The 27,864-nt window shown below is 44.2% G+C and overlaps 3 protein-coding genes across 3 annotated transcripts in view; 1 reads left to right on the top strand and 2 right to left on the bottom strand.

Moving 5' to 3' along the window:
- Positions 1–27,864, bottom strand: part of LOC309562972 (uncharacterized protein) — a 581,033-nt gene that overhangs the window by 91,092 nt on the left and 462,077 nt on the right. Inside the window, 6 exon segments of the mRNA XM_082267298.1 lie at positions 4,291–4,630; positions 4,790–5,220; positions 15,601–15,702; positions 15,801–16,681; positions 26,578–26,586; positions 26,589–27,514. Coding sequence (XP_082123424.1) covers positions 4,291–4,630; positions 4,790–5,220; positions 15,601–15,702; positions 15,801–16,681; positions 26,578–26,586; positions 26,589–27,514 — 2,689 coding nt within the window.
- Positions 1–27,864, top strand: part of LOC309562915 (uncharacterized protein) — a 523,709-nt gene that overhangs the window by 343,045 nt on the left and 152,800 nt on the right. The gene's annotated exons all lie outside the window — the stretch shown is intronic.
- LOC309563988 (uncharacterized protein) lies at positions 7,432–9,453 on the bottom strand (the record flags this gene model as incomplete). Its single annotated transcript, XM_082268616.1, has 3 exons — positions 7,432–7,578; positions 7,734–7,952; positions 9,376–9,453. 3 exons carry the CDS (start codon positions 9,451–9,453, stop codon positions 7,432–7,434), a joined length of 444 nt encoding a protein of 147 aa, XP_082124742.1.

The raw sequence follows: 27,864 nt of genomic DNA, 5'->3' as shown, positions 1-27,864 counted from the left end.
CATATAAAATTCAAAATACTAACTGAAGGAATAATCTATCCTCCATTTTGTTCTTTCAACTCCATCTTATTACTAAAACCCTAGACTCAGCTTAATTAAAAAGCCTATCTAAGTAAATGTCCTTGAAAGTTTCCAGGACGTTTCGCTTTGTGGTCAAAATGACCCTTAGAGCGCGTCTGTTTGAAGTAACTAATTATACCTTATCATAACCCTTAGAACAAGTCTGATGTAATGCCAATTATAACTATGCCTTATTTTAATTAGCTCATATGTAAGTACGTGACTTGAAGCACGTAATGGTAAACTGCTATTCTTGTATCAATTCTATGTATAATCTCCTGGAAAGGGACTTCCCCTTTTACTCTCTCTTTATAAAAAGTTCTTCATTGTTTTGATAAAGCCGAGCATTCTGTGACATCGAACCTGCCGTCTCTGTGTCTCATTGAGTGCTCCCAGATATCTGAAGGAACTTTGATGCCTAGGGCCTGAATTATTGCCAACACTGACCACAACATACAAGGCCAACCATAACATCGCCCCCAGCTACATCACCAACCACATCTGCAGATATCATCCAAATCATCCTCATCCTCTCTACTCCTCCTGTTCTCAAGCCCCCTATGTAACCTCCTTCCATGTTCACCTCCATGACTTCTCCAGAGCCTCTTCCATTCTCTTGAACTCCCTTCCCCAGTATGTCAAGTGAGCTCCTACCCTGTCCAACCTTTAGGCGATCCTTGAAAACTCACCTTTTCAGAGAAGCCTTGATAAAGAACTTGTTTCCCTGTGATCACTTAATGCTGGGAGTCCTGTTCATTAAGGAAATTGTGGACCAGCTATAACAGAGGTTAATGACTTTTAGTGTATCTCATTTGCATTGAGATTAATTCATTTTCTTCAGCTTGTAAAGGATAGAAAGCATTTGCATGTGTGTATGTACGCATATTGATAGTACTCTATATGTCTTGTATTGATTTTCCTTTGAATGTAAATAGTTTGTATACACAGCAATTTTGTTCAGAAAAAGTATATTATTATAGTAACGGGTTTGTTTCCTTAGGTTTACTGCAAGAGAGCCAAAAAAAGAACATGCAAAATATCTTGTGGCTGGCTGGAGGTTGTGATGGTGATCTGGTTTTGGTAATGTGGTTGGAGGTGGTGATGGTGATGTGGTTAGAGGTGGTGATGGTAATGTGGTTGGAGGTGGTGATGGCGATGTGGTTGGAGGTGGTGATGGTAATGTGGTTGGAGGTGGTGATTAGAAAAAAGTTGAAAAGTTCGGTTTGACCAGATCACCCGAACTTCCCAAAAGTTCGGATCCGGATTCCAGAACCCCATTGAAATCAATGGGACCCGAACTTCGGTAATCAAAAAACACCATTTTGAAGCCCTAAAACCTAATAAATGCCCCTAAAAAGTGCCTAGGGTTCTGGGTCATGCCCCAGGGACTATTAATCACACAAAAAAAAGTTCTTAAAAATTGTCGTTTTTGATAGAGAGACAATTATTGAAAAAATTATTGGAAAAAAAAGAGATTTCTTTGGATTTAGTGTCTGGGGGGTCTAAAAGGTGTACCTGTGAAGTTTCAGCTCTGTAGCATGTCCAGAACTAGAAAAAAAGATTGTTTGTCTTAGAATTGCAGTAGAGCAGGGATGGGGCTCCGTTCCATTAACACCTGGCCGTTTTTGTTTCAGGCGTTTATTGGGCTTTTTTGTGGACGTGTTTGGAGGCAGGCATGACATCTGAACTTCAGTATAGGGGTATATATACACACACACATATATATGTATATATACACATACACAGATATAGTTGTGAAAGTAGCGGAACCCTATCCCTGCGCTAATGAAATTATTTGCAGGGATAGGGTTCCGCTCCTATCACACCTATATGTGTGTATGTATATATATATACATATATGTGTGTGTGTATATATACCCCTACACAGAAGTTCAGATGTCATGCCTGCCTCCAAAGACGTCCAGAAAAAAGCCCAATAAATGCCTGCAACAAAAACGGCCAGGTGTGAAAGTAGCGGAGCCCTATCCCTGCTCTACTGCAATTCTAATACAAACAATCTTTTTTCTATGGCGGTCACCCTGACATGGAAGAGTTCTGTCACCCTGGCATAGCAGTCAGAGTCAGTTCACCCTAAACTACATTACGGTCGTCCTGACACTTAACACTTTCCCTACAGAAACTAGATTTTTGAATCTAACTATAGTGGTATATAGTACCCTAACTACACTGCATATCCCTTTCCTCACACTAATAATTGCTAAATGACACTTTTGAAGCAGGAGTAACAGAACTGCTTCCACTCTCTTCCATAGCCCCTGTATTACAGTGCTAGAGATTTGGCGGGGCTATGTTATATACTGGGGAGCGTATTCACTACTGATTGGCCTCTGGACCCCCTAGTCACTCCAATCACATTCCTAGCATCCTCCTGCCCCCTCAATTGGCTTTTACTGATGGTTCTGGTCCAATCACTGGCTTTTAAAGCCCAGTTCCTGTCCCATTGCATTTTGGTCGGTTCTGGTTGCCGAATTCCGAACTTTTTCCGCAAAAAGTTCGGAATTCGGCCGAATTTCGAACAGTTAATTTTCGGGCCGCACCGTTCGATCATCCCTAGTGGTGATTGTTGGAGGTGGTGATGTGGATGGTGGTTGTGATGGTGGTTGGTAGTTGCGATGTGGTTAGAGGTGGTGATGGTAATGTGGTTAGAGTTGGTGATGTGGATGGTGGTGGTGATGGCGATGTGGTAAGAGGTGGTGATGGTGATGTGGTTGGAGGTGGTGATGGTAATGTGGTTGGAGGTGGTGATGGTAATGGGGTTGGAGGTGGCGATGGTGATGTGGTTGGTGGTTGTGATGTGGTTAGAGTTGGTGATGTGGATGGAGGTGGTGATGGCGATGTGGTAAGAGGTGGTGATGATGATGTGGTAAGAGGTGGTGATGGTGATGTGGTTGGAGGTGGTGATGGTAATGTGGTTGGAGGTGGTGATGGTAATGGGGTTAGAGGTGGTGATAGTAATGGGGTTGGAGGTGGCGATGGTGATGTGGTTGGTGGTTGTGATGTGGTTGGAGGTGGTGATGCGGTTGGTGGTTGTGATGGTGATGTGGCTGGAGGTGGTGATGGTGATGTGGTTTGTGATGGTGATGTGGTTGGTGGTTGTGATGGTGATGTGGTTGGAGGTGGTGATGGCGATGTGGTTGGAGGTGGTAATGTGGTTGGAGGTAGTGATGGTGATGTGGCTGGAGGTAGTGATGGTGATGTGATTGAAGGTGGTAATGGTGATGTGATTGAAGGTGGTGATGGTGGTGTTGAAGGTGGTGATTGTGATGTGGTTGGAGGTGGTGATGGTGCGAAGGAGGAATTACAGGTGGAATGAAAGATGGGTCCATGAACTGATGAACTTATATTAGCGTCTACTACAGACATCCTGAGAGACAGAGAGGTGACTGTTCCAACAAGTATAAGCTGGTAAAGCAAACTACTAAGACACAAGATTAAGATGATATTTTATTTAAGGTAAATATGAAATGCTGACATCTAGAACGGTCATATTTTCTACTTTCAGCCAGAAGGTGGCACTCTCCAAGCAAATGAAGCTGCCTGTGCAGGCTGATGACTACTACACAGAAGATGTCAGTCTTGTAATGTAGTCTGCTCTCCCCTTCTCCCTCATCCATGTCTAGATTCCCTCTCCCCATGATGTCTTCCATTGAAGCTTCTGCTGATGAGCCGGGGAGATCCGACTACACTGCTAGAGGGACTCAACCAGCAGTGATATTCCCTCCTCTCAGAGTAAGCCAGACAGAACTTCATAAAAATAATCTTACTAAAGCTTCAAAGTGTTTCTTCCATGGTAAAGATCAGAGGAACGCTCACCCCCGTGTTTTCTGAGGTGTATATCAAGGTGGGCTTCTTCCCAGTGTGCGATCCCTGATGTACGGCAAAATATGATCCATATAGAAGACATTTCCCACACTCAGGACACGGGTACACCTCGAGGGTTGTGTGAGTTCTCTGATGTTTGGTAAGACAAGACTTCTATGAAAAACATTTCCCGCAGGAATACAGCTTCTCCCCTGTGTTAGACTATTGGTGTTTCACAGGTTCTGATTTTTGTAGATAAAAAATTCCCACACTTAGGTCCAAAATTTTCCCATGTGTAGCATATCGGATGTTCAGTAAGATTGGACTTTTATGAAGGGCATTTTCTACACTAAGAAGCTTTGCATCTACTCACCTGTGTGAGACCTACAGTGTTTGTTAAACCGGTACTTCAGTGAAAAACTTTTCCCGCACTCAGGGCAGGAATACGGCCTCTCCCCCGTGTGAGATCTTTGATGTTTAACAAGGTCTGATCTCCATGGATAACATTTCCCGCACTCAGGGCAGGAATACGGCTTCTCTCCCGTGTGAGATCTTTGATGTTTAACAAGGTCTGATCTCCGTGGATAACATTTCCCGCACTCAGGGCAGGAATACGGCCTCCCCCCCGTGTGAGATCTTTGATGTTTAACGAGGTCTGATCTCTGTGGATAACATTTCCCGCACTCAGAGCAGGAATACGGCCTCTCCCCCGTGTGAGATCTTTGATGTTTAACAAGGTATGATCTCTCTGGAAAACCTTTTCCACACTCAGTGCAGGAATACGGCTTTTCACCTGTGTGAAGTCTCCAATGTATTTTTAGATGGGAATTCTGTGAAAAACATTTCCCGCACTCAGGGCAGGGATATGCCTTCTCACCCGTGTGAGTTGTTCGATGTTGTAGAAGACCTGATATTTGTGTAAAACATTTTCCGCACTCAGGACAGCAATATGGTTTTTCCCCTGTGTGAGTCCTCAGATGGCTTTTAAGATGGGTCTTGAGACTAAAACTTTTCCCACACTCAGGGCAAGAATACGGTTTCTCCCCTGTGTGAGATCTTTTATGTGCAACAAGGACTGATTTTTCTGTAAAACATTTCCCACACTCAGGGCAAGAATACGGCTTCTCACCCATGTGAATTCTTTGATGTTTTACAAGGTCTGATTTTTCTGGAAAACATTTCCCACACTCAGGGCAAGAATACGGCTTCTCCCCTGTGTGAGACCTTTGATGTGAAACAAGAGAATTTTTCTGCGAAAAACATTTCCCACACTCAGGGCAGGAATACGGCTTCTCCCCTGTGTGAGATCTTTGATGTGCAACAAGGTGTTGTTTTTGTCTAAAACAATTCCCACACTCAGGACACGTATATGGCTTTTCCCCCGTGTGAAACTTCAGATGTGAATTAAGATGACCGTTCTGTGAAAAACATTTTCCACACTCAGGGCAGGGAAATGCCTTCTCACCCGTGTGGGTTCTTTGATGTTTTGCAAGGTTTGATTTTATCGCAAAACATTTTTCACACTCAGGACAGGAATACGGCTTCTCCCCCGTGTGAGTTCTTTGATGTAAAACAAGGTCATATCTTCGTGAAAAACTCTTCCCGCACTCGGAGCAGACATGTTTCTTCTCACCCGTGATCAATGTCTGATGTTCAGGAGGACAGGACTGCGATGACAAACATTTCCCGCCTTCATCCATGTGATCTCCTGTGATGTCCTCATCTTCCATTTTACAACCTGGAGATAAAGTGAGACGATCCTTTGAGGGTTTCTCCATGGCGTATCCTGGAAAAATATAAAAACATCATCAATAGATCTGAGAGGGTTAGTTAACTTCCATCAAGATTCCATCTGGATCAGGTAGATATGAGTGAGCAGATGTTCTTCCCAACCAGCTGGGACTCTTCCCCCCTCTTCAGTCAAAGGGGCTTTGGTCCTTCTCCCAGATCACTTCTACATTTACACAGCCTGGTCAGAAGAGTAGTGTTTGGGAAAATTGTATATTTCATATTTCCTTATTATTGTTGGCTCACAATACCTAATCGTGGCTTCTAAACCTGGCTAAGGCGCCATACAGGACAAAGTTTGGTTACCTTAGCCGACTAATACTCATGGAGACCAGCTGAGACCACTGAGCCTATCCGTCCTGAGGCATCCCCTTATACCTGGCTATTGGTAAGCTCTATTTAAGAGCTCCCTAGTGGGGGATTTTGCTGGCTGGGGTGACTTTTTTGAAACACTATGAGGTGATGCTTCAGGCCTTGGGTAGTACACCCTTTCGAGGTTCAAATATTTGGGCTATTTGATGCCGTAACGCACTTACGTGTCCATGTGGCTGAATTTCCAATAAACTCAAGATATCTGATACAGCCATTACATCTGTGATTTATCCAGGTTCCTGGACAACCTCACCAAGGTCCAGGTTATAATATATACGCTCCAATTTATCTCTTTATAGAGTGCGTTGATATAACATCTTAGCTCAGAAGTCTGGTCTTGTCTGGTCAAACTTTGGGAGAAGTGGACACCTAGGCCACAGTTTGGTGTCCTCCTACTCCTCTCTGTAGGGGGCCCCTGTGTACGCCCCCAGGATTTGCTCTCGCCTAGATCCTTATCTTCAAGGTTTATCAGAACCCACCCAATCAGTCCTGAGGAAGCAAAAGTGTATCTTGCAAAACACGTTGGCTCAAAGGCATGGAGGAACTGTGGACCTAACTACTGATATCCACGTCAATACTAATCCTACCTTTCATTGATCGGACTCCCACATGATCGGAACTAAACCTCCATACTTTGGAAATGGGTATCTGTTGACCTACTGTCTAGTAGAAGGTGTTGCTATGATTTTATAATGTTTTAAGAAATTTCGTAATAAAGATTGTTATTTTTTTTATATATTACCTGCCTCAAATCTTGTTTTTTTTTTTTTGAGTAAGTAGGATCTAATTGTCTCATCCTTTTTCTATATATTTGGATGTTGGCAAGGTGAGGGTCCTGTCTTCTTGTGACTCATACCAAAGGAATGTCATTGTAAACTGACTATATGGACAAGCCAGCCCACTAATCTCCTTTCAGGAATGTGCCATTTTCCTTAGAAGGTCATTTTGCCCCATTGGAGGGTGGGTTGGCCATTCCTTACACACAAGTCCTATATCACCACAGCCAAAACGTGAAAGATCTAAGTCGCACATCAGAGCTTGCAGTCATGCATGCGTCTGATCACCTGTGCACCACACTGCGCAAGCAGGTGGGACACCGTGGTGGAAACAGCATCCTTAGTGAAGTATTCTTGTTAGATTTTCTAATTTAGCTATAAGGCTGCTGGAAGAAGAGGGACCAACCATAAAAGGTTTAATCTGTGGTCTCATATCTGTGCTACTGTAACTAGGAGTGACACACAACCTAATGCTGCCAGCTGAACCCCAGGACGGGTATCGGTACAGGGAGGTGACAATTACCAACCTATTATTGGCTGATATCACTCAGCTCTCACCCTACTCTGGACCAATCAGTGAGCAGTAACAGGGCAGAGATAAGAGAAGAATATATTATGGGTCACCTGTGCTGATCTCTGTAAGAGTGTCCTCCTCTATGAATGTCCTCGTCATTCCAGCCTCCTCCGTAGATTGCTGATCATCCCTCACATACGTCTCTTCTTCTTCACCCTCAACTTTCATGTTCATCAGATCTTCACCCTAAACCAACAGAATGGCAGAGAATAACATCTGTAACATAGAAGTATTTATGATGTGAGATCACATAGAAAATATCATCTTGTAGAGTCCACACATCGTCTCCACATGTCAGAGTGTTCAATCACTTTATGTTCCTGACCCTCAACTCCACCCACCTGATGATGGTGGGGGATGGTGTGACCTTCCTTTGTGGAATCCCGGGAATACAGAGGACGGAGACATCTCTCCGGTGGGTTTCTGTTATTAGGTGGCTCCATCATATTGTGCTTGTAGATATCCTTCCGTCCTTCAGAAAGCTCCTCCACTAGACCATACTTCTTATCTTCCTCTTTATACTCTTCTTTAACAATATTACAATCTCCAAGGTTTCCACTCTGAAGGCATAATCATAACACCTATTGTAACAAACAGGCTTGTGTATGAACTATAATTATCAATGATTGTTACTCCTCTACCTGATCATTTTGAGGGATGGTGTGACTTTCCTGTGTGGAATTTTGGGAAAACAGAGGACGGGGACATCTCTCTGGTGAGTTCCTGGTATTAGGTGGCTCCATCATATCCTTAAGTCCATCTGAAAACTCGTTTATCATTCCATACTCCTCATCCTCTTTTTTATACTCTTCTTTACCAACAATATTATCCTTGAGGTTTCCACTCTGAATATATAATAAAAATGACATCAATGGTAACAATGCAGATAATGTACAGATCCTAATAATACTATCAGTGATTGTTCCTCATCTACCTGATCAGGTTTTGCATAGTTGTGATCTTCCAGTTGGGAATCCCGGGAATACAGAGGACGGGGACATCTCTCTGGTGGGTTCCTAGTATTAGGTGGTTCTATTGTGACATCTGTGTGTCCTTCTGAGAGCTCCTCCATCACTCCATACTCTTCATCCTCCTCTTTATACTCTTCTTTAACAATAATATTATCATCCCCGAGGATTCCACTCTAATTATATAATAAAACATTTATTGTGACAAACACACTTCTGTATAAAATATAACTATCAGTGATTGTTCCTCATCTACCTGATGATGGTGGGGGATGGTGTGACCTTCCTGTGTGGAATCCCGGGAATACAGAGGACGGGGAAATCTCTTTGGTGGGTTCCCATTACTGGATCCATCTGTAGGAAACACGCACACTGACTGAATACATTGTTTCTATGTGTTTATCAGATGATGAGGGATCTAGGTGGATCCTCCGTACTGCTCTCTCCTTTACAATAAAGTCTCCTCTTACCCAGTGATGTGAGGGGCGGCTGATTCTCCATCATGACGTCCTTGTAGAGATCCTTGTGTCCTTCTAAATACTCCCACTCCTCCATGGAGAAATAGACAGTAACATCCTGACACCTTATAGGAACCTGACACACACAATGATACAGTCACCATCCAGACACATCCCTTGTCTGTTACTGGATAATGTCCCAGAATTCCCAGCACCGCTCACCTCTCCTGTCAGCAGCTCCATCATCTTCTTGGTGACTTCTAGAATCTTCTCCATGTTGTGTCTCTCAGGTTTTAGGAGGTCACATGGAGGCACTGTGATGGTCATATGATCACCTGACTTCATAGGAGGAAATCTCTGTATTGGAGAACCAATAGGAATATCATGTTAGAATCCCAGAATCCTCCTCACCTCTCCAGTCAGGTCTGTGTTTTATTAATAGAGATAAGAGTGATGTCATGTGACCTCCCAGAATCCTCCTCACCTCTCTGGTCAGGTCTGTGTTTTATTAATAGAGATAAGAGTGATGTCATGTGACCTCCCAGAATCCTCCTCACCTCTCCAGTCAGCAGGTAGATTATCTCCAGGGTGAAGTTTAATATCCCCTCGGTCATGCGACTATAGTCCTCCTCCATTCTTATTGGTCATGTGATCTATGAAGGCTTCCCTATAGACCAATAACAGATAACAGAAAATTATCTGGACTGTACTGGTTGTACAATATTAGGATGGGAATGTATGGGGGATTATATGGCCAGGAAAAAGGCATCAGTGTCAGTGACGAATGCATGCACACCTGCCTATATAAGCGCACCTGTCCACCCCTCTCTGCCCATCTCTCCACTGGCCTCCATTAAGTGTCATCCTCCCCTCTCTGCCAATCCCTCCTCTGGCCTCGATTCAGTGTCCTCCACCCCCTCTCTGCCAATCCCTCTACTGGCCTCCATTAAGTGTCATCCACCCCACTCTGCAAATCCATCTATTGGCCTCCATTCAGTGTCATCCACCCCTCTGTGCCAATCCCTCCATTGGCTTCTATTCAGTGTCCTCTGCCAATCCCTCCACTGGCTTCCATTCAGTGTCCTCCACCCCCCTCTGCCAATCACTCCACTGGCTTTCACCCCTCTTTTCCAATCCCTCCACTGGCTTCCATTCAGTGTCCTCCTCGTCTCTCTGCCAATCCCCCCACTGGCTTCCATTCAGTGTCCTTCACCCCTCTCTGCCTATCCCTCCACTTGCCTCCACCCCTCTCTGCCAATACCTCCACTCGCTTCAATTCAGTGTCCTCCACCCCCCACCCCTCTCTGCTAATCCCTCCACTGGCTTCTATTTAGTGTCCTTCGCCCCTCTCTGCTAAACCCTCCATTGGCTTCCACTCTCCTAATAAATCCAATTCAAATTACTAATAACATACAAAGCCATCCATAGATCTGCCCTGAGCTACATCACCAACTTCATCTCAATATATCACCCAAACCGTACTCTCCGCTCCTCCAAAGCCCTCCTGATCTCGCTCTCATCTCCTCCTCCATGCGCACCTCTGGAACTTCTCCAGAGCCTTACCGGTCATCTAGAACTCCCAACCCTGATCCATGTAAATAGAAAATGATTACCTCTTCCAGCAATGTCTCCTAATTCCTAACGACTCACCTCTCACTCGGTAAATCCTATTTGTACCTGACATCACTTCCCGCCTGTACCTGACATAACTTCCTGTCTTCCATAGAGACTTCCTGTCTGGGTAGAAGTGAGATCCCCACCTTGTGGAGCTCCGAGGAACTGCAGCCCCAAGAAACGTCTCGTAGTGTGAACACATCTTTTGCAGTTTTATGTATGTATTGTACACCGATCAGCCATAACATTATGACCACGGACAGGTAAAGTGAATAACATTGATTATATTGTTACAATGGCATCGGATATATTAGGCAGCAAGAGAACATGTTGTTCATGAAACGATGTGTTGAAAGTGGTAAAAATCTTTATTTCATTTTGTTGTGTATGGGGCTGTGTACCTGCAGACCAGTCAGGGTGTCCATGCTGACCTGTGTTCACAGCAAAACGAGCCTACAATGGGCACTTAAGCATCAGAACTAAACCACGGAGCAATGGAAGCAGGTGGCCTGATCTGATGAATCCTGTTTTTTAATACATCATATGGATGGCCAGGTCTGTGTTCGTCACTTACCTGGGGAAGAGATGGCAACAGGATGCATTATGGGAAAAAGACAAGCTGGCGGAGGCAGTGTGATGCTTTGGGCAAGGCTCTGCTAGTTGACCTTGGCTCATGCCATTCATGTGGATGTTACTTTGACACGTACCACCTCTAAACATACTTGGTGACCAAGTACACCTCTTCATGGAAACGGTATTTCCCTGATAGCAGTGGCCTCTTTAAGCAGGAAAATACACCCTGCCACATGGCAAAAATGGTTCACGGATGGTTTGAGGTATAGAACAAGTTTTTAGGTATTGACTTGGCCTCTAAATTCTTCAGATCTCAGTCCACAGAGCATCTGTAGGACAAACCCGTCATGTAAACCCCACCTTGCAACTTACAGGGGTTAAAGGATCTTTCTAAAACTGAGCTCAAAATATTTCCTCCTTACCAAGACTTTACCATTAAGATCAACGGCACAACCATTGGTCCCTCCCCAAAAGCCAGGGTGCTGGGTGTAATCTTAGACTCTGATCTCTGCTTCAGCCCCCACATCCAATCACTGCCTAAATCTTGTTGTCTTACCCTCCGCAAAAATTTCCAGAATTCGCCTCTTCCTGACTAACCTCACCACAAAACAACGTATTCCCTCCTTGGTTATTTACCGCCTTGACTACTGCAACTCCCTCCTCACTGGCCTATATTTACACAGGCTATCCCCCATTTACTCTATTATGAATGCTCCTACTAGACTAACACACCTTATTAACCGATCTGTGACTGCTGCCCTTCTCTGCCAATCCTTTCACTGGCTTCTCCTACCCGACCATAAAAAAATTCAAAATACTAACTGAAGGAATAATCTATCCTCCATTTTGTTCTTTCCACTCCATCTTATTACTAAAACCCTAGACTCAGCTTAATTAAAAAGCCTATCTAAGTAAATGTCCTTGAAAGTTTCCAGGACGTTTCGCTTTGTGGTCAAAATGACCCTTAGAGCGCGTCTGTTTGAAGTAACTAATTATACCTTATCATAACCCTTAGAACAAGTCTGATGTAATGCCAATTATAACTATGCCTTATTTTAATTAGCTCATATGTAAGTACGTGACTTGAAGCACGTAATGGTAAACTGCTATTCTTGTATCAATTCTATGTATAATCTCCTGGAAAGGGACTTCCCCTTTTACTCTCTCTTTATAAAAAGTTCTTCATTGTTTTGATAAAGCCGAGCATTCTGTGACATCGAACCTGCCGTCTCTGTGTCTCATTGAGTGCTCCCAGATATCTGAAGGAACTTTGATGCCTAGGGCCATGCGAGTCTGAATTATTGCCAACACTGACCACAACATACAAGGCCAACCACAACATCGCCCCCAGCTACATCACCAACCACATCTGCAGATATCGTCCAAATCATCCTCATCCTCTCCGCTCCTCCTGTTCTCAAGCCCCCTATGTAACCTCCTTCCATGTTCACCTCCATGACTTCTCCAGAGCCTCTTCCATTCTCTTGAACTCCCTTCCCCAGTATGTCAAGTGAGCTCCTACCCTGTCCAACCTTTAGGCGATCCTTGAAAACTCACCTTTTCAGAGAAGCCTTGATAAAGAACTTGTTTCCCTGTGATCACTTAATGCTGGGAGTCCTGTTCATTAAGGAAATTGTGGACCAGCTATAACAGAGGTTAATGACTTTTAGTGTATCTCATTTGCATTGAGATTAATTCATTTTCTTCAGCTTGTAAAGGATAGAAAGCATTTGCATGTGTGTATGTACGCATATTGATAGTACTCTATATGTCTTGTATTGGTTTTCCTTTGAAAGTAAATAGTTTGTATACACAGCAATTTTGTTCAGAAAAAGTATATTATTATAGTAACGGGTTTGTTTCCTTAGGTTTACTGCAAGAGAGCCAAAAAAAGAACATGCAAAATATCTTGTGGCTGGCTGGAGGTTGTGATGGTGATGTGGTTTTGGTAATGTGGTTGGAGGTGGTGATGGTGATGTGGTTAGAGGTGGTGATGGTAATGTGGTTGGAGGTGGTGATTAGAAAAAATTTGAAAAGTTCGGTTTGACCAGAACACCCGAACTTCCCGAAAGATTCCAGAACCCCATTGAAATCAATGGGACCCGAACTTCGGTAATCAAAAAACACCATTTTGAAGCCCTAAAACCTAATAAATGCCCCTAAAAAGTGCCTAGGGTTCTGGGTCATGCCCCAGGGACTATTAATCACACAAAAAAAAGTTCTTAAAAATTGTTGTTTTTGATAGAGAGACAATTATTGAAAAAATTATTGGAAAAAAAATGAGATTTCTTTGGATTTAGTGTTTGGGGGGTCTAAAAGGTGTACCTGTGAAGTTTCAGCTCTGTAGCATGTCCAGAACCAGAAAAAAAAGATAGTTTGTCTTAGAATTGCAGTAGAGCAGGGATGGGGCCCCGCTCCTTTAACACCTGGCCGTTTTTGTTTCAGGCGTTTATTGGGCATTTTTGTGGACGTCTTTGGAGGCAGGCATGACATCTGAACTTCTGTATAGGGGTATATATATACACACACACATATACTGTATGTATATATACACATACACACATATAGGTGTGAAAGTAGCGGAACCCTATCCCTGCGCTAATGAAATTATTTGCAGGGATAGGGTTCTGCTCCTATCACACCTATATGTGTGTATGTGTATATATACATATATGTGTGTGTGTATATATATATATATATACCCCTACACAGAAGTTCAGATGTCATGCCTGCCTCCAAAGACGTCCAGAAAAAAGCCCAATAAACGCCTGCAACAAAAACGGCCAGGTGTGAAAGTAGCAGAGCCCTATCCCTGCTCTACTGCAATTCTAATACAAACAATATTTTTTCTATGGTGGTCACCCTGACATGGATGAGTTCTGTCACCCTGGCATAGCAGTCAGAGTCAGTTCACCCTACACTACACTACACTATGGTCGCCCTGACACTTAACACTTTCCCTAAAGAAACTAGATTTTTGAATCTAACTATAGTGGTATATAGTACCCTAACTACACTGCATATCCCTTTCCTCACACTAATAATTGCTAAATGACACTTTTGAAGCAGGAGTAACAGAACTGCTTCCACTCTCTTCCACAGCCCCTGTATTACAGTGCTAGAGATTTGGCGGGGCTATGTTATATACTGGGGGGTGTATTCACTACTGATTGGCCTCTGGACCCCCTAGTCACTCCAATCACATTCCTAGCATCCTCCTGCCCCCTCAATTGGCTTTTACTGATGGTTCCGGTCCAATCACTGGCTTTTAAAGCCCAGTTCCTGTCCCATTGCATTTTGGTCGGTTCTGGTTGCCGAATTCCAAACTTTTTCCGCAAAAAGTTCGGAATTCGGCCGAATTTCGAACAGTCAATGTTCGGGTCGAACCGATGGTCGACCCGAACCGTTCGATCATCCCTAGTGGTGATGTGGTTGTGATGTTGTTGGAGGTGGTGATGGTGATGTGGTTGTGATGGTGATGTGGTTGGTGGTTGTGATGTGGTTAGAGGTGGTGATGGTAATGTGGTTAGAGTTGGTGATGTGGATGGAGGTGGTGATGGCGATGTAGTAAGAGGTGGTGATGGTGATGTGGTAAGAGGTGGTGATGGTGATGTGGTTGGAGGTGGTGATGGTAATGGGGTTAGAGGTGGTGATGGTAATGGGGTTAGAGGTGGCGATGGTGATGTGGTTGGTGGTTGTGATGTGGTTGGAGGTGGTGATGCGGTTGGTGGTTGTGATGGTGATGTGGCTGGAGGTGGTGATGGTGATGTGGTTGGTGGTGGTGATGTGATTGAAGATGGTGATGGTGATGTGATTGAAGGTGGTGATGGTGATGTGATTGAAGGTAGTGATGGTGATGTGATTGAAGGTGGTGATTGTGATGTGGTTGGAGGTGGTGATGGTGCGAAGGAGGAATTACAGGTGGAATGATAGATGGGTCCATGAACTGATGAACTTATATTAGCGTCTACTACAGACGTCCTAAGAGATGGAGAGGCGGCTGTTCCAACAAGTACAAGCTGGTAAAACAAAACTGCTAAGACACAATATTTAGATTATATTTTATTTCAGGTAAATATGAAATGCTACATCTAGAACGGTCATATTTTCCACTTTCAGCCAGCAGGTGGCGTGCTCCAAGCAAATGAAGGTGCCTGTGCAGGCTGATGACTACTACACAGAAGTTGTCAGTCTTGTAATGTAGTCTGATCTCCCCTTCTCCCTCATCCATGTCTAGATTCCCTCTCACCATGAAGTCTTCCATTGAAGCTTCTGCTGATGAGCCGGGGAGATCCGACTACACTGCTAGAGGGACTCAACCAGCAGTGATATTCCCTCCTCTCAGAGTAAGCCAGACAGAACTTCATAAAAATAATCTTACTAAAGCTTCAAAGTGTTTCTTCCATGGTAAAGATCAGAGGAACGCTCACCCCCGTGTTTTCTGAGGTGTATATCAAGGTGTGCTCCATCCCAGCGTGAAATCTCTGATGTACGGCAAAAAATGATCCATACAGAAGACATTTCCCACACTCAGGACACGGTACTCCTCGAGGGTTGTGTGAGTTCTCTGATGTTTGGTAAGAAAAGACTTCTATGAAAAACATTTCCCGCACTCAGGGCAGGAATACGGCTTCTCCCCTGTGTGAGACTTTTGGTGTTTGACAGGTTCTGAATTTTGTAGATAAAAATTTCCCACACTTAGGGCCAAAATTTTCCCATGTGTAGCATATCGGATGTTCAGTAAGATTGGACTTTTATGAAGGGCATTTTCTACACTAAGAAGCTACGCATCTACTCCCCTGTGTGAGACCTACAGTGTTTGTTAAACCGGTACTTCAGTGAAAAACTTTTCCCGCACTCAGGGCAGGAATACGGCCTCTCCCCCGTGTGAGATCTTTGATGTTTAACAAGGTCTGATCTCTGTGGAAAACATTTCCCGCACTCAGGGCAGGAAAACGGCCTCTCCCCTGTGTGAGATCTTTGATGTTTAACAAGGTATGATCTCTGTGGATAACATTTCCCGCACTCAGGGCAGGAATACGGCCTCTCCCCCGTGTGAGATCTTTGATGTTTAACGAGGTCTGATCTCTGTGGATAACATTTCCCGCACTCAGAGCAGGAATACGGCCTCTCCCCTGTGTGAGATCTTTGATGTTTAACAAGGTATGATCTCTGTGGAAAACATTTTCCACACTCAGTGCAGGAATACGGCTTTTCACCTGTGTGAAGTCTCCAATGTATTTTAAGATGGCAATTATGTGAAAAACATTTCCCGCACTCAGGGCAGGAATATGCCTTCTCACCCGTGTGAGTTGTTCGATGTTGTAGAAGACCTGATATTTGTGTAAAACATTTTCCGCACTCAGGACAGCAATATGGTTTTTCACCTGTGTGAGTCCTCAGATGGTTATTAAGATGGGTCTTGAGACTAAAACTTTTCCCACACTCAGGGCAAGAATACGGTTTCTCCCCTGTGTGAGATCTTTGATGTGCAACAAGGACTGATTTTTCTGGAAAACATTTCCCACACTCAGGGCAAGAATACGGCTTCTCACCCATGTGAATTCTTTGATGTTTTACAAGGTCTGATTTTTCTGGAAAACATTTCCCACACTCAGGGCAAGAATACGGCTTCTCCCCTGTGTGAGACCTTTGATGTGAAACAAGAGAATTTTTCTGCGAAAAACATTTCCCACACTCAGGGCAGGAATACGGCTTCTCCCCTGTGTGAGATCTTTGATGTGCAACAAGGTGTTGTTTTTGTCTAAAACAATTCCCACACTCAGGACACGTATATGGCTTTTCCCCCGTGTGAAACTTCAGATGTGAATTAAGATGACCGTTCTGTGAAAAACATTTTCCACACTCAGGGCAGGGAAATGCCTTCTCACCCGTGTGGGTTCTTTGATGTTTTGCAAGGTTTGATTTTATCGCAAAACATTTTTCACACTCAGGACAGGAATACGGCTTCTCCCCTGTGTGAGTTCTTTGATGTAAAACAAGGTCATATCTTCGTGGAAAACTCTTCCCGCACTCGGAGCAGACATGTTTCTTCTCACCCGTGATCAATGTCTGACGTTCAGGAGGACAGGACTGCGATGACAAACATTTCCCGCCTTCATCCATGTGATCTCCTGTGATGTCCTCATCTTCCATTTTACAACCTGGAGATAAAGTGAGACGATCCTTTGAGGGTTTCTCCATGGCGTGTCCTGGAAAAATATAAAAACATCATCAATAGATCTGAGAGGGTTAGTTCACTTCCATCAAGATTCCATCTGGATCAGGTAGATATGAGTGAGCAGATGTTCTTCCCAACCAGCTGGGACTCTTCCCCCTCTTCAGTCAAAGGGGCTTTGGTCCTTCTCCCAGATCACTTCTACATTTACACAGCCTTGTCAGAAGAGTAGTGTTTGGGAAAATTGTATATTTCATATTTCCTTATTATTGTTGGCTCTCAATACCTAATCGTGACTTCTAAACCTGGCTAAGGCGCCATACAGGACAAAGTCTGGTTACCTTAGCCGACTAATACTCATGGAGACCAGCTGAGACCACTGAGCCTATCCGTCCTGAGGCACCCCCTTATACCTGGCTATTGGTAAGCTCTATTTAAGAGCTCCCTAGTGGGGGATTTTGCTGGCTGGGTGACTTTTTGAAACACTATGAGGTGATGCTTCAGGCCTTGGGTAGTACACCCTTTCGAGGTTCAAATATTTGGGCTATTTGATGCCGTAACGCACTTACGTGTCCATGTGGCTGAATTTCCAATAAACTCAAGATATCTGATACAGCCATTACATCTGTGATTTATCCAGGTTCCTGGACAACCTCACCAAGGTCCAGGTTATAATATATACACTCCAATTTATCTCTTTATAGAGTGCGTTGATATAACATCTTAGCTCAGAAGTCTGGTGTTGTCTGGTCAAACGTTGGGAGAAGTGGACACCTAGGCCACGGTTTGGTGTCCTCCTACTCCTCTCTGTAGGGGCCCCTGTGTACTCCCCCAGAATTTGCTCTCGCCTAGATCCTTATCTTCAAGGTTTATCAGAACCCACCCACTCAGTCCTGAGGAAGCAAAAGTGTATCTTGTGAAACGCGTTGGCTCAAAGGCATGGAGGAACTGTGGACCTAACTACTGATATCCACGTCAATACTAGTCCTATTTTTTATTGACGGACTCCCACAAATTCCACATGATCGGATCTAAACCGCCATACTTTGGAAATGGGTATCTGTTGACCTACTGTCTAGTAGAAGATGTTGCTATGATTTTATGATGTTTTAAAAAATTTTGTAATAAAGATTGTTATTTTTTTTATATATTACCTGCCTCAAATCGTGTTTTTTTTTTTTGAGTAAGTAGGATCTAATTGTCTCATCCTTTTTCTATATATTTGGATGTTGGCAAGGTGAGGGTCCTGTCTTCTTGTGACTCATACCAAAGGAATGTCATTGTAATCTGACTATATGGACAAGCCAGCCCACTAATCTCCTTTCAGGAATGTACAGTAACTAGGAGTGACACACAACCTAATACTGCCAGCTGGATCCCGGGACGGGTATCAGTACAGGGAGGTGACAATTACCAACCTATTATTGGCTGATATCACTCAGCTCTCACCCTACTCTGGACCAATCAGTGAGCAGTAACAGGGCAGAGATAAGAGAAGAATATATTATGGGTCACCTGTGCTGATCTCTGTAGGAGTGTCCTCCTCTATGAATGTCCTCGTCATTCCAGCCTCCTCCGTAGATTGCTGATCATCCCTCACATACGTCTCTTCTACTTCACCCTCAACTTTCATCTTCATCAGATCTTCACCCTAAACCAACAGAATGGCAGAAAATAACATCTGTAACATAGAAGTATTTATGATGTGAGATCACATAGAAAATATCATCTTGTAGAGTCCACACATCGTAACCACATGTCAGAGTGTTCAATCACTTTATGTCCCCGACCCTCAACTCCACCTACCTGATGATGGTGAGGGATGGTGTGACCTTCCTGTGTGGAATCCCGGGAATACAGAGGATGGGGACATCTCTCTGCTGGGTTTCTGTTATTAGGTGGCTCCATCATATTGTGCTTGTAGAGATCCTTCCGTCCTTCAGAAAGCTCCTCCACTAGACCATACTCCTCATCTTCCTCTTTATACTCTTCTTTAACAATATTACAATCTCCAAGGTTTCCACTCTGAAGGCATAATCATAACCTATTGTAACAAACAGGCTTGTGTATTAACTATAATTATCAATGATTGTTACTCCTCTACCTGATCATTTTGAGGGATGGTGTGACCTTCCTGTGTGGAATTCTGGGAAAACAGAGGACGGGGACATCTCTCTGGTGAGTTCCTAGTATTAGGTGGCTCCATCATATCCTTAAGTCCATCTGAAAACCCATTTATCATTCCATACTCCTCATCTTCTTTTTTATACTCCTCTTTACCAACAATATTATCATTGAGGTTTCCACTCTGAATATATAATAAAAATGACATCAATGGTAACAATGCAGATAATGTACAGATCCTAATGATACTGTCAGTGATTGTTCCTCATCTACCTGATCAGGTTTTGCATAGTTGTGATCTTCCAGTGTGGAATCCCGGGAATACAAAGAATATGGACATCTCTCTGGTGGGTTCCTAGTATTAGGTGGCTCTATTGTGAGATCCATGTGTCCTTCTGAGAGCTCCTCCATCACACCATACTCCTCATCCTCCTCTTTATACTCTTCTTTAACAATAATATTATCATCCCCGAGGTTTCCACTCTGAATATATAATAAAACATCTATTGTGACAAACACACTTCTGTATAAATTGTAACTATCAGTGATTGTTCCTCATCTACCTGATGATGGTGAGGGATGGTGTGACCTTCCTGTGTGGAATTCCGGGAATACAGAGGACGGGGACATCTCTCTGGTGGGTTCCCATTACTGGATCCATCTGTAGGAAACACACACACTGACTGAATACATTGTTTCTATGTGTTTATCAGATGATGGGGGATCTAGGTGGAGCCTCCGTACTGCTCTCTCCTTTACAATAAAGTCTCCTCTTACCCGGTGATGTGAGGGGCGGCTGATTCTCCATCATGACGTCCTTGTAGAGATCCTTGTGTCCTTCTAAATACTCCCACTCCTCCATGGAGAAATAGACAGTGACATCCTGACACCTTATAGGAACCTGACACACACAATGATACAGTCACCATCCAGACACATCCCTTGTCTGTTACTGGATAATGTCCCAGAATTCCCAGCACCGCTCACCTCTCCTGTCAGCAGCTCCATCATCTTCTTGGTGACTTCTAGAATCTTCTGCATGTTGTGTCTCTCAGGTTTTAGGGAGTCACATGGAGGCACTGTGATGGTCATATGATCACCTGACTTCAGAGGGGGAAATCTCTGTATTGGAGAACCAATAGGAATATCATGTTAGAATCCCAGAATCCTCCTCACCTCTGCGGTCAGGTCTGTGTTTTATTAATAGAGATAAGAGTGATGTCATGTGACCTCCCAGAATCCTCCTCACCTCTCTGGTCAGGTCTGTGTTTTATTATTAGAGATAAGAGTGATGTCATGTGACCTCCCAGAATCCTCCTCACCTCTCCAGTCAGCAGGTAGATGATCTCCAGGGTGAAGTTTAATATCCCCTCGGTCATGCGACTCTGGTCCTCCTCCATTCTTATTGGTCATGTGATCTATGAAGGCTTCCCTATAGACCAATAACAGATAACAGAAAATTATCTGGACTGTACTGGTTGTACAATATTAGGATGGGGGTGTATGGGGGATTATATGGCCAGGAAAAAGGCATCAGTGTCAGTGACGAATGCATGCACACCTGCCTATATAAGCGCACCTGTCCACCCCTCTCTGCCCATCTCTCCACTGGCCTCCATTAAGTGTCCTCCTTCCCTCTCTGCCAATCCCTCCACTGGCCTCGATTCAGTGTAATCCACCCCTCTCTGCCAATCCATCTACTGGCCTCCATCCAGTGTCATCCACCCCTCTCTGCCAATCCCTCTACTGGCCTCCATTCAGTGTCATCCACCCCTCTCTGCCAATCCATCTACTGGCCTCCATCCAGTGTCATCCACCCCTCTCTGCCAATGCCTCCATTGGCTTCTATTCAGTGTCCTCTGCCAATCCCTCCACTGGCTTCCATTCAGTGTCCTCCACCCCCCTCTGCCAATCACTCCACTGGCTTCCACCCCTCTTTTCCAATCCCTCCACTGGCTTCCATTCAGTGTCCTCCTTGTCTCTCTGCCAACCCCTCCACCCCTCTCTGCCAATCCCTTCACTGGCTTCCATTGAGTGTCCTTCTCCTCTCTCTGCCAATCCCCCCACTGGCCTCCACCCCTCTCTGCCCATCACTTCATTGGCTTTCATTCAGGGTCCTCCTCCTCTCTCTGCCAATCCCTCCACTGGCTTCCATTCAGCGTCCTCCACCCCTCTCTGCCAATCCCTCCACTGGCCTCCACCCCTCTCTGCCAATACCTCCACTTGCTTCAATTCAGTGTCCTCCACCCCCCACCCCTCTCTGCTAATTCCTCCACTGGCTTCAATTTAGTGTCCTTCGCCCCTCTCTGCTAAACCCTTAATTGGCTTCCACTCTCCTAATAAATCAAATTCAAATTACTAACAACATACAAAGCCATCCATAGATCTGCCCTGAGCTACATCACCAACTTCATCTCAATATATCACCCAAACTGTACTCTCCGCTCCTCCAAAGCCCTCCTGATCTCGCTCTCATCTCCTCCATGCGCACCTCTGGAACTTCTCCAAAATCTTACCGGTCATCTAGAACTCTCAACCCTGATCCATGTAAATAGAAAATAATTACCTCTTCCAGCAATGTCTCCTAATTCCTAACGACTCACCTCTCACTCGGTAAATCCTATTTATACCTGACATCACTTCCCGCCTTTACCAGACATCACTTCCTGTCTTCCATAGAGACTTCCTGTCTGGGTAGAAGTGAGATCACCACCTTGTGGAGCTCAGAGGAACTGCAGCCCCGAGAAACGTCTCGTAGTGTGACCACATCTTTTGCTGTTTTATGTATGTATTGTACAACAATCAGCCATAACATTATGACCACTGACAGGTAAAGTGAATAATATTGATTATATTGTTACAATTAGTGGGAAAGTCAGTGGGATATATTAGGCAGCAAGAGAACATGTTGTCCATGAAATCGATGTGTTGAAAGCGGTAAAAATCTTATGTTGTGTATGGGGCTGTGTAGCCGCAGACCAGTCAGGGTGTCCATGCTGACCTGTGTCCACAGCAAAACGAGCCTACAATGGGCACTTAAGCATCAGAACTAAACCACAGAGCAATGGAAGAAGGTGGCCTGATCTGATGAATCCTGTTTTTTAATACATCATATGGATGGCCAGGTCTGTGTTCATCACTTACCTGGGGAAGAGATGGCAACAGGATGCATTATGGGAAAAAGACAAGCTGGCGGAGGCAGTGTGATGCTTTGGGCAATGCTCTGCTAGTTGACCTTGGCTCATGCCATTCATATGGATGTTACTTTGACACGTACCACCTTTAAACATACTTGGTGACCAAGTACACCTCTTCATGGAAACGGTATTTCCCTAATAGCAGTGGCCTCTTTAAGCAGGAAAATGCACCCTGCCACACGGCAAAAATGGTTCACGGATGGTTTGAGGTACAGAACAAGTTTTTAGGTATTGACTTGGCCTCTAAATTCTTCAGATCTCAGTCCACAGAGCATCTGTAGGACAAACCCAGGGTGCTGGGTGTAATCTTAGACTCTGATCTCTACTTCAGCCCCCACATCCAATCACTGCCTAAATCTTGTTGTCTTATCCTCCGCAACATTTCCAGAATTCGCCCCTTCCTGACTAACCTCACCACAAAACAACGTATTCCCTCCTTGGTTATTTACCGCCTTGACTACTGCAACTCCCTCCTCACTGGTGTTCCTTTACACAGGCTATCCCCCATTTACTCTATTACGAATGCTCCTACTAGACTAACACACCTTATTAACCGATCTGTGACTGCTGCCCTTCTCTGCCAATCCTTTCACTGGCTTCTCCTACCCCACCATATAAAATTCAAAATACTGCTTCACTGTTCAGGCATGGCTCCAAAACGCTACAAACGCTCGGTTCTGCGGCATCTCACGGATGCGGCGAAATCGTGCATAAGTCTTTGTTGGAAAAGCGAGGCCCCCCCTACGATTGGCCTTTGGCTGCAGAAAGTGAAATGGATCAATGACTTGGAGGATCTGGTGCTCACCGCAAAGGGTAGAAAAGAACAATACTCTAAAACCTGGGATTGCTGGAATACGTTTATTCTTTCTGAGGAGGGACGAGCCTTGAGTGGGTCCCCTTCGCGGCCCGAAACCTGACGTGGTTGGGGTCGTCCGCACCGATCGCACACGTCTTCATCCCTCCGTTGTCAACAACCCACACCCATCCTTCCTTCCACCCTTACCTGCCTCCCCCCCCCTCTCCCTATGCTCCCGAGCTGTATCTTCCTTCCCTTCTTTACTATTCTTTCCATGATTGGTACTTTTGGTCTCGATTCGGAGTGTGTCCGCTTGTTGGACACGCCAATCCGATGCATCACGATGGGTTTAGTCGCTGTTTGATATGCTTTTTACATTGCGGACTCAACTCTCGATGACCTGTATTTTTTGTTTGTCATGTATACACTTGTAAGAATCCCTTCACTATTATACTATCAAGCTTATGGCTCTTGTGCTTTATAGTATACGAGATGGATAACTCTTTTGACTCTATTCTTTCGATGCACTTTGTATCTTATTCCTGTTTAAATGAATAAAGAATTTGAAAAAAAAAAAAAAATTCAAAATACTAACTGAAGGAATAATCTATCCTCCATTTTGTTCTTTCAACTCCATCTTATTACTAAAACCCTAGACTCGGCTTAATTAAAAAGCCTATCTAAGTAAATGTCCTTGAAAGTTTCCAGGACGTTACGCTTTGTGGTCAATCTGACCCTTAGAGCACGTCTGTTTGAAGTAACTAATTATACCTTATCATAACCCTTAGAGCAAGTCTGATGTAATGCCAATTATAACTATGCCTTATTTTAATTAGCTCATATGTAAGTACGTGACTTGAAGCACGTAATGGTAAACTGCTATTCTTGTATCAACTCTATGTATAATCTCCTGGAAAGGGACTTCCCCTTTTACTCTCTCTTTATAAAAAGTTCTTCATTGTTTTAGTTAAGCCGAACATTCTGTGACATCGAACCTGCCGTCACTGTGTCTCATTGAGTGCTCCCAGATATCTGAAGGAACTTTGATGCCTAGGGCCATGCGAGTCTGAATTATTGCCAACACTGACCACAACATACAAGGCCAACCACAACATCGCCCCCAGTTACATCACCAACCACATCTGCAGATATTGTCCAAATCATCCTCTCCGCACCTCCTGTTCTCAAGCCCCCTATGTAACCTCCTTCCATGTTAACCTCCATGACTTCTCCAGAGCCTCTCCCATTCTCTGGAACTCCCTTCCCAATATGTCCAGTGAGCTCCTACCCTGTCCAACCTTTAGGCGATCCTTGAAAACTCACCTTTTCAGAGAAGCCTTGATCAAGAACTTGTTTCCCTGTGATCACTTAATGCTGGGAGTCCTGTTCATTAAGGAAATTGTGGACCAGCTATAACAGAGGTTAATGACTTTTAGTGTATCTCTATTGCATTGAGATTAATTCATTTTCTGCAGCTAGTAAAGGATAGAAAGCATTTGCATGTGTGTATGTACGCATATTGATAGTACTCTATATGTCTTGTATTGGTTTTCCTTTGAATGTAAATAGTTTGTATACACAGCAATTTTGTCCAGAAAAAGTATATTATTATTGTAACGGGTTTGTTTCCTTAGCTTTACTGGTAATGTGGTTGGAGGTGGTGATTTGGTTAGAGGTGGTGATGGTAATGTGGTTGGAGGTGGTGATGGCGATGTGGTTGGAGGTGGTGATGTTAATGTGGTTGGAGGTGGTGATGGTAATGTGGTTGTGAAGGTGATGGGGTTGTGATGTGGTTGGAGGTTGTGATGGTGATGTGGTTGGTAGTTGTGATGTGGTTAGAGGTGGTGATGGTAATGTGGATGGAGGTGGTGATGGCGATGTGGTAAGAGGTGGTGATGGTGATGTGGTTGGAGGTGGTGATGGTAATGGGGTTAGAGGTGGTGATGGTAATTGGGTTGGAGGTGGCGATGGTGATGTGGTTGTGATGTGGTTGGAGGTTTTGATGCGGTTGGGATATGGCTGGAGGTGGTGATGTGGTTGGAGGTAGTGATGGTAATGTGATTGAAGGTGGTGATGTGGTCGGTGGTTGTGATGGTGATGTGGTTGGTGGTGGTAATGTGGCTGGAGGTGGTGATGGTGATGTGGTTGGAGGTAGTGATGGTGATCTAATTGAAGGAGGTGTTGGTGATGTGATTGAAGGTGGTGATGGTGATGTGATTGAAGGTGGTGATGTGATTGAAGGTGGTGATGGTGATGTGATTGAAGGTGGTGATGGTGATGTGATTGAAGGAGGTGTTGGTGATGTGATTGAAGGTGTTGATGGTGATGTGATTGAAGGTGGTGATGGTGGTGTTGAAGGTGGTGATTGTGATGTGGTTGGAGGTGGTGATGGTGCGAAGGAGGAATTACAGGTGGAATGATAGATGGGTCCATGAACTGATGAACTTATATTAGCGTCTACTACAGACGTCCTGAGAGATGGAGAGGCGGCTGTTCCAACAAGTATAAGCTGGTAAAACAAAACTACTAAGACACTAGATTAAGATTATATTTTATTTAAGGTAAATATGAAATGTTCCATCTAGAACGGTCATATTTTCTACTTTCAGCCAGCAGGTGGCACTCTCCAAGCAAATGAAGCTGCCTGTGCAGGCTGATGACTACTACACAGAAGTTGTCAGTCTTGTAATGTAGTCTGATCTTCCCTTTTCCCTCATCCATGTCTAGATTCCCTCTCACCATGATGTCTTCCTTTGAAGCTTCTGCTGATAAGCTGGGAAGATCAGACTACACTGCTAGGGGGACTCAACAAGCAATTTAATCTTACTAAAGCTTCAAAGTGTTTCTTCCATGGTAAATGAGTAGCGCTCAGCCACGAGTTTTCTGAGGTGTATATCAAGGTGGGCTTTTTCCCAGTGTGAGATCTCTGATGTACGGCAAAATATGAACCATATAGAAGACATTTCCCACACTCAGGACACGGGTACACCTCGAGGGTTGTGTGAGTTCTCTGATGTTTGGTAAGACAAGACTTTTATGAAAAATATTTCCCGCACTCAGGGCAGGAATACGGCTTCTCCCCTGTGTGAGACTATTGGTGTTTGACAGGTTCTGATTTTTGTACATAAAAATTTCCCACACTTAGGGCCAAAATTTTCCCATGTGTAGCATATCGGATGTTCAGTAAGATTGGACTTTTATGAAGGGCATTTTCTACACTAAGAAGCTTCACATCTACTCACCTGTGTGAGACCTACAGTGTTTGTTAAACTGATACTTGAGTGAAAAACTTTTCCCGCACTCAGGGCAGGAATACGGCCTCTCCCCCGTGTGAGATCTTTGATGTTTAACAAGGTCTGATCTCTGTGGATAACATTTCCCACACTCAGCGCAGGAATACGGCTTTTCACCTGTGTGAGTTCTCCGATGTATTTTAAGATGGGAATTCTGTGAAAAACATTTCCCGCACTCAGGGCAGGAATATGCCTTCTCACCCGTGTGAGTTGTTCGATGTTGTAGAAGACCTGATTTTTGTGTAAAACATTTTCCACACACAGGACAGGAATATGGTTTTTCCCCTGTGTGAGTCCTCTGATGTGTATTAAGATGGTGCTTCTGTGCAAAACTTTTCCCGCACTCAGGGCAGAAATATGCCTTCTCACCCGTGTGAGTTCTTTGATGATTTACAAGGCCTTTTTTTTCTCTAAAACATTTTCCACACTCAGAACAGGAATGCGGTTTCTCACCTGTGTGAGACCTCAGATGGCTGTTAAGATGGGTCTTGAGACTAAAACATTTCTCACACTCAGGGCAAGAATACGGCTTCTCCCCTGTGTGAGATCTTTGATGTTTAACAAGATATTTGTTCTGTGAAAAGCATTTCCCACACTCAGGGCAGGAATACGCCTTCTCACCCGTGTGAATTCTTTGATGTTTTACAAGGTCTGATTTTTCTGTAAAACATTTTCCACACTCAGGACACGGATATGGCTTTTCCCCCGTGTGAAACTTCTGATGTGTATTGAGATGAACCTTCTGCGAAAAACATTTTCCACACTCAGGGCAGGGAAATGCCTTCTCACCCGTGTGGGTTCTTTGATGTTTTGCAAGGTTTGATTTTATCGCAAAACATTTTTCACACTCAGGACAGGAATACGGCTTCTCCCCCGTGTGAGTTCTTTGATGTAAAACAAAGTCATATCTTCGCGGAAAACCTTTCCCGCATTCTGAGCAGACATGTTTCTTCTCACTCGTGTGTGATTGCTGATGTTCAGAAAAAAAGGACTTAGGTGAAAAACATTTTCCAGATTCCTCCAAGCAATCTCCTGTGATGTCCTCATCTTCAATTTTACAACCTGGAGATAAAGTGAGACGATCCTTCGAGGGTTTCTCCATGGCGTGTCCTGGGAAAATATAAAAACATTGTCAATAGATCTGAGAGGGTTAGTTCCCTTCCATCAAGATTCCATCTGGATCAGGTAGATATGAGTGAGCAGATGTTCTCTGTGGATGTCCCAACCAGCTGGGACTCTTCCCCTCTTCAGTCAAAGGGCCTTTGGTCCTC

The sequence above is a fragment of the Pelophylax lessonae genome (assembly GCF_965119305.1).
Source record: "Pelophylax lessonae genome assembly, chromosome: 9".
Classification (NCBI taxonomy): Eukaryota; Metazoa; Chordata; class Amphibia; order Anura; family Ranidae; genus Pelophylax; species Pelophylax lessonae.
This window is presented reverse-complemented; position numbering and strand designations above follow the sequence as displayed.